This window comes from Phyllobates terribilis, unplaced genomic scaffold, assembly GCF_046119375.1.
Source record: "Phyllobates terribilis strain yellow unplaced genomic scaffold, ASM4611937v1 Scaffold_8__6_contigs__length_399053987, whole genome shotgun sequence".
NCBI classification, from domain to species: domain Eukaryota; kingdom Metazoa; phylum Chordata; class Amphibia; order Anura; family Dendrobatidae; genus Phyllobates; species Phyllobates terribilis.
Genome location: NW_027362768.1, coordinates 198,441,427 through 198,455,642, shown reverse-complemented (window position 1 = coordinate 198,455,642; position 14,216 = coordinate 198,441,427). Strand labels below are relative to the sequence as shown.

The following is a 14,216-nucleotide window of genomic DNA, read 5'->3' as shown; positions in this document are numbered from 1 at the left end:
CTCATCATGCCTCTGTGCAGGAACCTTCCCCATCATGCCTCTATGTGCAGGAACCTTCCCCATCATGCCTCTATGTGCAGGAACCTTCCTCATCATGCCTCTATGTGCAGGAACCTTCCTCATCATGCCTCTATGTGCAGGAACCTTCCTCATCATGCCTCTGTGCAGGAACCTTCCTCATCATGCCTCTATGTGCAGGAACCTTCCTCAGTATGCCTCTATGGGCAGGAACCTTCCTCATCATGCCTCTATGTGCAGGAACCTTCCCCATCATGCCTCTATGTGCAGGAACCTTCCTCATCATGCCTCTATGTGCAAGAACCTTCCTCATCATGCCTCTATGTGCAGGAACCTTCCCCATCATGCCTCTATGTGCAGGAACCTTCCTCATCATGCCTCTATGTGCAAGAACCTTCCTCGTCATGCCTCTATGTGCAGGAACCTTCCCCATCATGCCTCTATGTGCAGGAACCTTCCCCATCATGCCTCTATGTGCAAGAACCTTCCTCAGCATGCCTCTATGTGCAGGAACCTTCCTCATCATGCCTCTATGTGCAAGAACCTTCCTCATCATGCCTCTGTGCAGGAACCTTCCCCATCATGCCTCTATGTGCAGGAACCTTCCCCATCATGCCTCTATGTGCAAGAACCTTCCTCATCATGCCTCTATGTGCAGGAACCTTCCCCATCATGCCTCTATGTGCAGGAACCTTCCTCATCATGCCTCTATGTGCAAGAACCTTCCTCATCATGCCTCTATGTGCAGGAACCTTCCTCATCATGCCTCTATGTGCAGGAACCTTCCTCATCATGCCTCTATGTGCAGGAACCTTCCTCATCATGCCTCTATGTGCAAGAACCTTCCTCATCATGCCTCTATGTGCAGGAACCTTCCCCATCATGCCTCTATGTGCAGGAACCTTCCTCATCATGCCTCTATGTGCAAGAACCTTCCTCATCATGTCTCTATGTGCAGGAACCTTCCTCATCATGCCTCTATGTGCAGGAACCTTCCTCATCATGCCTCTATGTGCAGGAACCTTCCTCATCATGCCTCTGTGCAGGAACCTTCCTCATCATGCCTCTATGTGCAGGAACCTTCCTCATCATGCCTCTATGTGCAGGAACCTTCCTCATCATGCCTCTATGTGCAGGAACCTTCCTCATCATGCCTCTATGTGCAGGAACCTTCCCCATCATGCCTCTGTGAAGGAACCTTCCTCAGTATGCCTCTATGTGCAGGAACCTTCCTCAGTATGCCTCTATGTGCAGGAACCTTCCTCAGTATGCCTCTATCTGCATAACCCGTCTGTGTTCTGTATCACCCACAAATCTCTTCACAGTACGATAACACTTAAGTTTCCGTGAAAGATGTAATGTTTTCATACCTTGTCCGAGGCATTGCACTATGTGATGCTTTTCAGCAGAGATCCTTTTTTTTCCCCATATTGCTTGAAACCTGCAGCTGTTTAACAATGTGTTATTTCCTTCTTAAGGAGCTTTCCTGTAATTGTGCACCTGGCAAGTAATTATCACAGGTGTCTGAGATTGATGTTAGCGATCCAAAGACTGCGAGACACAAACCGTCCATGAGGTTATGGGAAAAACAAAAAATGACATCTTTATGACATTTACATCCAATTTGCATAATAATTTGGAACGCAGTGTAGTATTATGACTGATTATTTGCATATAAATCAGTATCTACCCATTCATAATAATCTTACAGCTTTATGGTTCTGGGTAGTGATATGAACTGTACCTCTTAACACTCCTGCATTGTTTTTTCGGGGGCTAGTGGCTATTTAAAACAGATAATCTTCTGGAGCTGTGTCACTTACACTGTATGGCTATCAGAATGTAATAATGACCCGGCCTCTGCTGCAGATTGATTGCAGCCGAAGTGTGGTGGATGACAGATAAATGCTATTAACACAGGGAGAGCGGGTGCAGCGTCACGCACAAATGACGCGCTCATTACACTGCCAATAGTACCTTCCATAGGATAATCCTGTCTGATGTTTCTGGTCACCAATACCACAGAGCAGGGGCACAGGGCAGAGAGAACCGAGGGCAAAGTGTCAGGAAACCGGCCAACCCAGAGGCATAAAGCACCACAAGATCGGCCGACCGCGGGGCATAAAGCACCACAAGATCGGCCGACCGCGGGGCATAAAGCACCACAAGATCGGCCGACCGCGGGGCATAAAGCACCACAAGATCGGCCGAGCGCGGGGCACAAAGCTCGAAGGAAAGCGGCCGAGCGCGGGGCACAAAGCTCGAAGGAAAGCGGCCGAGCGCGGGGCACAAAGCTCGAAGGAAAGCGGCCGAGCGCGGGGCACAAAGCTCGAAGGAAAGCGGCCGAGCGCGGGGCACAAAGCTCGAAGGAAAGCGGCCGAGCGCGGGGCACAAAGCTCGAAGGAAAGCGGCCGAGCGCGGGGCACAAAGCTCGAAGGAAAGCGGCCGAGCGCGGGGCACAAAGCTCGAAGGAAAGCGGCCGAGCGCGGGGCACAAAGCTCGAAGGAAAGCTGCCCACCGCGGGGCACAAAGCTCGAAGGAAAGCGGCCGAGCGCAGGGCACAAAGCTCGAAGGAAAGCTGCCCACCGCGGGGCACAAAGCTCGAAGGAAAGCTGCCCACCGCGGGGCACAAAGCTCGAAGGAAAGCTGCCCACCGCGGGGCACAAAGCTCGAAGGAAAACGGCCCACCGCGGGGCACAAAGCTCGAAGGAAAGCGGCCGACCCTGGGGCCCACAGCACCAGAAAATTGGTTGACCCTGAGGCAGAAAGCTCCAGGAAACTGGCGGACCCAGGGGCACAAAACACCAAGCAACCCCGGGGCACAACGTGCCAGGAAACCAGCGGACCCCGGGGCACAAGGTGCCAGGAAACCAGCGGACCCCGGGGCATAAAGTGCCACAAAATGGGGCCAGGAAAAAAACAGAGACTTAGGAACACAAAACAAAGAGGGCAAAGCACCGCGATAATGGGGATCCCAGGGGCAAATAACCAGAGCCTAGTTCTGGCTTAGATACTCTCTGCTAAGCGGTTCTATCACACATGATGGAATTAGATACACAGCTCTGCACACAGTATCACATGGGACAGGGTTAACTACAGCACAAAGTATCACACAAGATAGTATGTATCACACATGGTAGGATTGGGTACAGCAGCGACACACGTGATGGGTTGGGTACAGTAGTCAGTATCTATCACACAGGCCTCCTCCTCCTCCGTATATATATATATACGTGTTTGTCTCCCGTATATTATGATATTATGGGGGTCTCCGTGTCCTCACGGCAGGGGCTCGCAGCCTGCTCTGCCTCAGCTGCCGCTTCTCCGCTGTCTCTGAGGCTCTGGACTCAGTACTCGGCTTTCCCGCCTCTCGGTTGTCATGGTGACACTGAGCGGAGGCACGTCAGCGTCACTACCTGCCTTGCGCGCCTGTCACATGACCATTCCAAGATGGCGCCCGTCTCGAAATCATTCAGTCAGTGAAGAGCCGTTAGAATCCGCCGCCATCGGCACCGGGCCCGGGCAACGGGCAGAGCACGCCGTCCACACCGGGCATGAGAGGCGGCAGCGGCTCCCCGGAGGCCGAGATTTGAGGCGGCCGTCCCCTAGTTGTCATGCAGAGTGAGCGCAGCGGCGGCCGCAGAAAGGAAGTAGGTTTGTTTACATCTGAGAGGGAGGGAGGATCCGCCGCCATCAGCCCCGCACCGGCCATCAGCCCCCCCCCCCCCGCCAATCCCGTGTCCTGCGGTCCCTGACGTGTTTGTATTTTGTCTCCACAGACCTTCCTGAGAGTGCGAGCCAATAGGCAGACCCGGCTGAACGGTGAGTGGAGCCAACTGTGAGCAGCACTGCGACCCCTGCACGTACATAGTGTGTGTGTGTGTATATATACACTAATTATAATATATGTGGAGTCTGAGCCTCATACAGAACTCCCGGCACCTCCGGCCTCCGCTGCTGTCACTGAGGTCATTAAAGGGGTCCTCCCATCTCCAAGATCCTATCCCAATATGTAGTAGGTGTAATAATAATATTAGCAAATACCTCCAATTAGAAACGTAGTATAGTTTTTCTTATTCGCTATGTGTCTTTCCTCATGTGCCGGCATTGCAGGAACTTGGGTATCCATGGCTACAACCACTGATATAGTGACAGTTAGCTAGTTGCTAGTGGTCGTAACCATGGATACCTAAGGTCCTGCAATGCCTGCACATGAGGAAAGAGACACAGCAAATCAGAAAAACTATGCTACATTTCTCATTGGAGGTATTTGCTAATATTATTAATATTACACCTAGTACATATTGGGATAGGATCTTGGAGATGGGAATACCCCTTTAATGGTCGTCTGAGCAAGGTTCTGCCGCTGATTGTACAAATCATCAGGATCCACTGCCGGCAGCTCCTGTGTAATCACCGACTAATGATGTCCCCGATGGTGACAAGTCCAGAGACGCTGCCGGCAGCTCCTGTGTAATCACCCACGAATGACGTCCTCAATGTGCTGGATGGAGACAAGTCTGGAGACGCTGCCGGCAGCTCCTGTGTGATCACCGACCGATGACGTCCCCGATGTGCTCGATGGTGATAAGTCCGGAGACGCTGCTGGCAGCTCCTGTGTAATCACCGACCGATAACGTCCCCGATGTGCTCGATGGAGACAAGTCCGGAGACGCTGCTGGCAGCTCCTGTGTAATCACCGACCGATGACGTCCCCGATGTGCTCGATGGAGACAAGTCCGGAGACGCTGCTGGCAGCTCCTGTGTAATCACCGACCGATGACGTCCCCGATGTGCTCGATGGTGATAAGTCCGGAGACGCTGCCGGCAGCTCCTGTGTAATCACCGACCAATGAAATCCCAGATGTGCTCGATGGAGACAAGTCCGGAGACTCTGTCAGCAACTCCTGTGTGACCACCGACCAATGACGTCCCCTACTGGCTCACAGTAGTGCGAGGATCATGCGGCCTGGGGATGTTACGTTGGAAAAATGTTTCCTGGGAAACTTTGGGGAAATGGTCTCCACCAACAAATCAGTATAACACTGGGCTGTTAGTGACCTGGAAAGAAGACTAGAGGGGGGTCTGGCTACTGAACATGAGTAGGACAGGTGTGATGTTCCCTCATGAAGACTCTTTATGATTTTGGTCTGGAGATCACAGGAGCAACCTCTGGCTATTGTTGCATCAAAGACAATAGCCAGACTCGTCCCTGAGGAGGACAGACCTCCATCCTAGCCTCCTTTGCAGTAGTGCTCTGCACCATGCTGGCCTGATAGCGGTGATGTGAGGTCAATGGACTCCTGTAGACGGACGTCCAGCTAGTAGCTCAATGTGGTGCTAACGCCTCCTGATGGTTTGTGCGACGCCTTAGTCTCTGTGTGTGACGTCTGAATTTACTTTCAGCACAGAACGGATCACTACGCATCATTCTTCTAATCTGATAAGACCATGTGGGGAGCGGCATGAAGAGGCCTTCACAAGGAAACATCACATCAGTTCTACTCCCAGGATTATGTTGTGGGGGGGGGTATAATGTCCAGTAGCCGGACCCCTCCAGTCTTCATTCCAGTTCACTAACAGCTCGACATTATATTCATCTGGTGGTGGAACCTATGGTGCAGCCATTTCTCTAAAGTGTCCAGGAGCTGTTTTCCCAAATGACATCTCCAGGTCACATGTTACTCACACTACTGCTTGGCCCAAACTTGCTCTTGTGGCTGTAGTGTCTCCGGACATGTCTCCATCAGGGACGTCATTGGTCACTGATCACAATATAGCTGCCAGCTGCCTCCCTGGACTTGTCTCTATCCAGCACATCGGGGACGTCATCGGTCGGTGATCACACAGGAGCTGCCAGCAGCGGATCCTGATGATTTGTACATTCAGCGGCAGAACCTTCCTCAGATGACCACTAATAACCTCAGTGACAGCAGCCGGAGGTGCCGGGATTTCTGCACGAGGCTCAAACTCCAGACTGGAGAATCCAGAGGATGTGATCATGTTGTTTCCATCATCTGCAGATCAGTGACGTCTCCATCACCCATCACTTCTCCTTTGGGTCATTCAATTTCTAGTGAACCAATGCAATTTTACTCTGTTTAATTCTTTTGAGATCTTGTTCTCTGGTAATAGTGTGTTTAGAGAATGCAAAATGTGGAGATTTTTTTTTTTCCATATACTTTAGTTTTCTTAAAATTAATTTTAAAAGTTTTGATAAAAATGTGAATTTCTGTGTAGCGTGCCTTTTATGTTTCTCCTTATAATTCAGGCCAGAACTGAGAAACAAATCATTCCACTCAGAGCTGTACAGGCTTCCACTTGATATGTCACAAGAGTATCTTTATTAATATTTTACCCATGTCGAGGCAAACGCCAAATTTTTTTAAAAATCATTTCCAAAAAATCAATATGATATAACATTTTCAGGAAATTCACATGTGCCTCCTATGCTCCTAGTCACATCTGTACCACAATTCAAATTGGGATCTCAAAGGGATCATACTTAAAAAAATAACTATATCAAAAGTGTCAATGTAAAAATCTTGAATTCAGATCTGCTCAGCCTGTGGCCTGAGAGTGCAAGGTCTATGTTTTATAAAAAAAAAAAAATGAAAGGTTTCATGTCTTGTCCTGATCTTAAACCAGTTAAATCATTGGATAAATTGGTCAAGAAAGACTGTGACTATGAAAGTAACCGGTAAGAAAACTCGGGTCCACAAGAGGCTGCTTCAGACCTATGAATTAAAAAGAAAAATTAAACAACTGCCAAAATAGGATTTTCAAAATGTGCTGCCCTGCGACCTGAGAATTGTGTCCTGGCTGGTGGTCGTGGTGCGACCTAAGAATTGTGTCCTGGCTGGTGGTCATGGTGCGACCTAAGAATTGTGTCCTGGCTGGTGGTCGTGGTGCGACCTGAGAATTGTGTCCTGGCTGGTGGTCGTGGTGCGACCTGAGAATTGTGGCCTGGCTGGTGGTCGTGGTGCGACCTGAGAATTGTGTCCTGGCTGGTGGTCGTGGTGCGACCTGATAATTGTGTCCTGGCTGGTGGTCGTGGTGCGACCTAAGAATTGTGTCCTGGCTGGTGGTCATGGTGCGACCTAAGAATTGTGTCCTGGCTGGTGGTCGTGGTGCGACCTGAGAATTGTGTCCTGGCTGGTGGTCGTGGTGCGACCTGAGAATTGTGGCCTGGCTGGTGGTCGTGGTGCGACCTGAGAATTGTGTCGTGGCTGGTGGTAGTGGTGCGACCTGATAATTGTGTCCTGGGTAGTGGTGCGACCTGAGAATTGTGTCCTGGCTGGTGGTCGTGGTGCGACCTGAGAATTGTGTCCTGGCTGGTGGTCGTGGTGCGACCTGAGAATTGTGTCCTGGCTGGTGGTTGTGGTGCGACCTGAGAATTGTGTCCTGGCTGGTGGTAGTGATGCGACCTAAGAATTGTGTCCTGTCTGGTGATCGTGGTGCGACCTGAGAATTGTGTCGTGGCTGGTGGTAGTGGTGCGACCTGAGAATTGTGTCCTGTCTGGTGATCGTGGTGCGACCTGAGAATTGTGTCCTGGCTGGTGGTCGTTGTGCGACCTGAGAATTGTGTCCTGGCTGGTGGTCGTGGTGCGACCTGAGAATTGTGTCCTGGCTGGTGGTCGTGGTACGACCTGAGAATTGTGTCCTGGCTGGTGGTCGTGGTGCGACCTGAGAATTGTGTCCTGGCTGGTGGTCGTGGTGCGACCTGAGAATTGTGGCCTGGCTGGTGGTCGTGGTGCGACCTGAGAATTGTGGCCTGGCTGGTGGTTGTGGTGCGACCTGAGAATTGTGTCCTGGCTGGTGGTAGTGATGCGACCTAAGAATTGTGTCCTGTCTGGTGATCGTGGTGCGACCTGAGAATTGTGTCGTGGCTGGTGGTAGTGGTGCGACCTAAGAATTGTGTCCTGGCTGGTGGTAGTGGTGCGACCTAAGAATTGTGTCCTGGCTGGTGGTAGTGGTGCGACCTAAGAATCGTGTCCTGGCTGGTGGTAGTGGTGCGACCTAAGAATTGTGTCCTGGCTGGTGGTAGTGGTGCGACATGAGAATTGTGTCCTGGCTGGTGGTCGTGGTGCGACCTGAGAATTGTGTCCTGGCTGCTGGTAGTGGTGCACATTCAGTATGCTTGTATGTACAGCACACCAGAATACTAAGGTTCGACTAAAGCCATCCTCACCAATCTGAATATCTCTCAGGTTAAAGGGAATCTGTCCCCCCTGGAAGATATCAGACCTCTACTATGGACATACAGGTGATAGAAATGTAACTCTATACCTACCTGTATGGCCATAGTAGAGGTCTGATGGGAGTCTGTCCTCCCTGGGAGATATCTGACCTCTACTATGGACATACAGGTGATAGAAATGTAACTCTATACCTACCTGTATGGCCATAGTAGAGGTCTGATGGGAATCTGTCCTCCCTGGGAGATATCTGACCTCTACTATGGACATACAGGTGATAGAAATGTAACTCTATACCTACCTGTATGGCCATAGTAGAGGTCTGATGGGAGTCTGTCCCTCCTGGGGGATATCTGACCTCTACTATGGACATACAGGTGATAGAAATGTAACTCTATACCTACCTGTATGGCCATAGTAGAGGTCTGATGGGAGTCTGTCCCCCTGGGAGATATCTGACCTCTACTATGGACATACAGGAGATAGAAATGTAACTCTATACCTACCTGTATGGCCATAGTAGAGGTCTGATGGGAGTCTGTCCCCCCTGGGAGATATCTGACCTCTACTATGGACATACAGGTGATAGAAATGTAACTCTATACCTACCTGTATGGCCCATAGTAGAGGTCTGATGGGAGTCTGTCCCCCCTGGGAGATATCTGACCTCTACTATGGACATACAGGTGATAGAAATGTAACTCTATACCTACCTGTATGGCCATAGAGGTCTGATGGGAGTCTGTCCCCCCTGGGAGATATCTGACCTCTACTATGGACATACAGGTGATAGAAATGTAACTCTATACCTACCTGTATGGCCATAGTAGAGGTCTGATGGGAATCTGTCCCCCCTGGAGATATCTGACCTCTACTATGGGCATACAGGTGCTAGAAATGTAACTCTATACCTACCTGTATGACCATAGTAGAGGTCTGATGGGAATCTGTCCCCCCCTGGGAGATATCTGACCTCTACTATGGACATACAGGTGATAGAAATGTAACTCTATACCTACCTGTATGGCCATAGTAGAGGTCTGATGGGAGTCTGTCCCCCCCTGGGAGATATCTGACCTCTACTATGGGCATACAGGTGCTAGAAATGTAACTCTATACCTACCTGTATGACCATAGTAGAGGTCTGATGGGAATCTGTCCCCCCTGGGAGATATCTGACCTCTACTATGGACATACAGGTGATAGAAATGTAACTCTATACCTACCTGTATGGCCATAGAGGTCTGATGGGAGTCTGTCCCCCCTGGGAGATATCTTACCTCTACTATGAGCCATACAGGTGTTAGAAATGTAACTCTATACCTACCTGTATGGCCATAGTAGAGGTCTGATGGGAATCTGTCCCCCTGGGAGATATCTGACCTCTACTATGGACATACAGGTGATAGAAATGTAACTCTATACCTACCTGTATGGCCATAGTAGAGGTCTGATGGGAATCTGTCCCCCCTGGGAGATATCAGACCTCTGCTATGGGCATACAGGTGATAGAAATGTAACTCTATACCTACCTGTATGGCCATAGTAGAGGTCTGATGGGAATCTGTCACCCCTGGGAGATATCTGACCTCTACTATGGGCATACAGGTGATAGAAATGTAACTCTATACCTACCTGTATGGCCCATAGTAGAGGTCTGATGGGAGTCTGTCCCCCTGGGAGATATCTGACCTCTACTATGGACATACAGGTGATAGAAATGTAACTCTATACCTACCTGTATGGCCCATAGTAGAGGTCTGATTGCAGAGAAAAGTGTTTTTATAAACTCCGTTTTGCACAGGCTTGGCTTCCCCCGGACGGCGTGAAATCCCCGCCTGACTGTTTATTATTCCCCACTGGTGACGTCAAACGCGCACTTCCAGTTCCCGTAGCGTGGACCCCGGCAACCAGCAGCCATTGGCCGACTGCACCACTAGCCCCTCCCCACTTGCCTCTTAAAGGACCTGCCCCCAACCACTCTCACACAGCATGCAGAAACAAGCAGTGGATGCATGCGCTGCTGGCACATTAACCCCCGAAATGCTGCGATTGAAGTCGATATCAGCATTACGGGAGCAAGGGGAGGTAAGCGCCATTGCTTACCTCCTCCCCGGTGTCCCGCGCTGTCTCCCGCCGGCTCCCGAATGTTGTCATGCTTACCCGATGTTGTCATGACAACATCCAGGTCATCAGGAGGCAAGAGGTTACTTTGGTCATGCGCAGTGCGCGACCAAAGTAACTTCTCCCTGTGCAGCACTGACAGCCTGTATAGCACAGGGATGGTGCTACTCTCTATGCTGTACAGGCGATCAGGATGTAAAAAGTGAAAGTCCCATAGTGTGACAATGTCTAAAAGTAAAGTGTCAAAGTGAAAAAAAAATATATAGTAAAAATATAAAAAAAAAAAAAAAAAAATGAAAAAAATAATCCCGAAAAAAATCTAATTATACTGCACCCATAAATAAATGTACACACATTTAGCATCGCCGTGTCTGGAACAACCTGACCTATAAAACTGTCCCACTAGTTAATGCCTTTAGTGAACATGGTAAAAAAAAAAAATAAACAAAGGAAAAAACTATACTTTATCATTATACCGCCAATCAAAAAATGGAATAAAACGCGATCAAAAAGACGAATGTAAATGAAAATGGTACCTGCAGAAAACAAGCCACCACATGACTGTCGGCCGAAATATGGAAAAATTATAGCTCTCAAAATATGGCAATTCAGAAACTAGTCTTTGCTAAAAATAGTTTCTTTTAGTGTGTGACAGCTGTCAATCATAAAAGCCCGATATGATTCTGGCATCTCTGTAATCGCACCGACCCGAAGAATAAAGTCGTTTAATCACTTATACCGCATGAGGAACGGCATAAAAAATAAACTGTAGGGTTAGGGTTGTGCTGGGGGGAGTTGGGGTTAGTTAAGGTTGGGGTTGGGATATTTTCAAAAGTTAAAAAAAAAAAAAAAAAAAAAGATAATATGGCGACCAGCGCAAGTGCTCGCTACTTGAGTTTGCATTGGGTGCTCAGGTATGCATCAAGTATCGTGGGTGCCGGAGTGACATGCTCGAGTCTCCGCCTCATATGCTTTGCGGCCCAAAAAAATTGCATGGATTGCCTGCCATGCACGGGCGATCCCGCATGTTTTTTTTTTGGGTGTTTAACAACCATGAAACATGCGGGCGGGGACTCGAGCACCCACGATACATAGTGCATACCTGAGTACCCGATGCAAACTCAAGTAGCGAGCACTTGCGCTGAAGAGTAATGACAACTTATTCAATATGATGACCTAATGTTATCAAATTCTGTGTCGTACCTCTGGGTTCAAAATGTTCACTATACCCCTTAATAAAATCCTTGAGGGGTGTAGTTTCCAAAATGGGTCCCTATTTAGGTGCATCAGGGGCTCTCCAAACGCGACATGGCGTCCGCTCTCGATTCCAGCCAATTTTGTGTTCAAAAAGTCACAGTGTTCCATCCCTTCTGAACTCTGCCGTGCGCCCAAACACTGTATTTTCCCCACATATGGGGTATCATCGTGCTCAGGAGAAATTGCACAAACGTTTTTGGGGTCCATTTTCTCCTCTTACCGTTGAGAAAATAAAAAATTTGGGGCTAAAAGATCATTTTTGTGGAAAAAGTTTTTTATTTTTAGTTTCACAGCTCCATGTTATAAACTTCTGTGAAGCACCTGGGGGTTCAGGGTACTCACCACACATCTAGATAAGTTCCCTGAGGGGTCTAGTTTCCAAAATGGGGTCACTTGTTGGGGGTTTCCACTGTTTAGGCACATCAGGGGCTCTCCAAACGCAACATGGTGTCCGCTAATTATTCAAGCAAATTTTACATTCAAAAAGTCAAACGGCGCTCCTTCCCTTCCGAGCCCTGCCGTGCGCCCAAACAGTGGTTTTCCCCCACATATGGGGTATCGGCTTACTCAGGAGAGATTCCACAACAAATTTTAGGGTCCATTTTTTTCCTTTACCCTTGCGAAAATAAAAAAATTGGGGTTTAACATTTTTGGGAAAAAAAATAAATGTTCATTTTTTTCTTCCACATTCTATTAATTCCTGTGAAGCACGTGAAGGGTTAATAAACTTCTTGAATGTGGTATTGAGCACCTTGAGGGGTGCAGTTTTTAGAATGATGTCATTTTTGGGTATTTTCTGTCACGAAGGCCCCTCAAAGTCACTTCAAATGTGATGTGGTCCCTAAAAAAATGGTTCCAAAATTGTGCTGATGTAAAGTAGACATGTGGGAAATGTTATTTATTAACTATTTTGTGTGACATATCTCTCTGATTTAAGGGCATGAAAATTCAAAATTTGAAAATTGCGAAATTTTCTAAATTTTTGCCAAATTTCCGATTTTTTCACAAACGCAAGTGATATAGAAGAGATTTTACCACTATCATGAAGTCCAATATGTCACGAAAAAATAATCTCAGAATCAGCGGGATCCGTTGAAGCTTCAGAGTAATTACCTGATAAAGTGACAGCGGTCAGAATTGTAAAAAATTGGCCTGGTCATTAACGTGCAAACCACCCTCGGGGGTAAAGGGGTTAATTTAGTATTAGACATATACAGTATGATTAGGATGAGACTGTATTTAGAAAATAACGCTTTGAAATATGATCCTACGAAGACCCCAACTTGAATCCCTGAACTAATGTAACCAAGTACACACAACACCTATGCATTTTTTTGAACAATTTATAACATTGTTTTTCCGGAATCGCCCATCACAATTTAAATTTAACTTCTCAAAAACAAAATATCAATAAACAGTCATGTAACCTCAATCTAAAGCCTGTACCATCATTCTGAACACAATGCTGCCCTGACATCTCTTTAAATTAATTCTAGCCATAGATATGATAACAAGTGTAAGGTCATACAAGCCCAAAATGATGTTGTTTTTTCAAAACTTTAGAAATCTACAAAAAATTAACTAATAAAGATAAAAATTCAAAACTTATTAATTTTAATTCACTAAAGTAGCTCTGCAAAAACACACAGCCCTGGCAAAAATTAAGAGACCACTTCAAAATTGTCATTTTCTCTGATTTTTCTCTTTCTAGGTATATTTTTGAGTAAAATGTACATTTTTGTTTTATTCTATAAACTACTGACAACGTCTCCGAAATTCAAAGCTAAAAATGTTGTATTTATTTGCAGCAAATGAGAAATCGTCAAAATAATAAAAAAGAAACAGAGATACGGAGATAAAGTGCATTCAGACCTCAAATGATGCAAAGAAAACAAGTTCTTATTCATTTAGAAGAGTTCAGGAATCAATATTTGGTGGAATAACCATGATTGTTAATCCCAGCTTTCATGCGTTTCAGCTGCTTTCCATCAGTCTTTCACGCGGCTTTTGGGTGACCTTATGCCGCTCCTGGCACAAAAATGTAAGCAGTTCTTTGATTGATGGCTTGAGATATATATATATATATCTATCTATCTATCTCTTCCTCTTGATTACATTCCAGAGGTTTTCAATGGGGTTCAGGTCTGGAGATTGGGCGGCCATGACAGGGTCTTGATAGGGGGCTCCTTCATCCACACATTGAGTGACCTAGCGGTGTGGCATGGGGCATTGTCCTCAGAGTTGGTGAACATTGTCTGAGCAGAAGGAAGCCAGTGTTTTTCCAGGATAACCTTGTCTGCGGCTTGATTCATACGTCCTTCGCAAAGTTTAACCTGCCCAATTCCAGCCTTGCTGAAGCATCCCCAGATCATCACCGATCCTCCACCATATTTCACAGTGGGTGCAGACACTGTGGCTTGTACGCCTCTCCAGGTCTCCGTCTAACCATTAGACAACCAGGTGTTGGGCAAAGCTGAAAATTAGACTCATCAGAGAAGATGACCTTACTCTAGTCCTCTATGGTCCAATCCTTATGGTCTTTGGCAGTCTTCTCCCCGGCTCTCCTTTGCTTCTCATTGATGAAAGGCTTTTTTCTAGCTTTCCATGACTTGAGGCCTC

At 47.5% G+C, this 14,216-nt stretch overlaps 1 protein-coding gene across 3 annotated transcripts in view; it reads left to right on the top strand.

Moving 5' to 3' along the window:
* RNF220 (ring finger protein 220) overlaps window positions 1-14,216 on the top strand; it is a 365,618-nt gene that overhangs the window by 315,747 nt on the left and 35,655 nt on the right. For 2 of the 3 annotated variants that reach the window (XM_073644026.1, XM_073644025.1), the window contains exon 6: window positions 3,798-3,840. In XM_073644026.1, the coding sequence (XP_073500127.1) occupies window positions 3,798-3,840 (43 nt within the window). Of the gene's footprint in view, window positions 1-3,425; window positions 3,669-3,797; window positions 3,841-14,216 lie in introns of those variants that run through there. The other variant, XM_073644027.1, reaches the window with a different exon arrangement.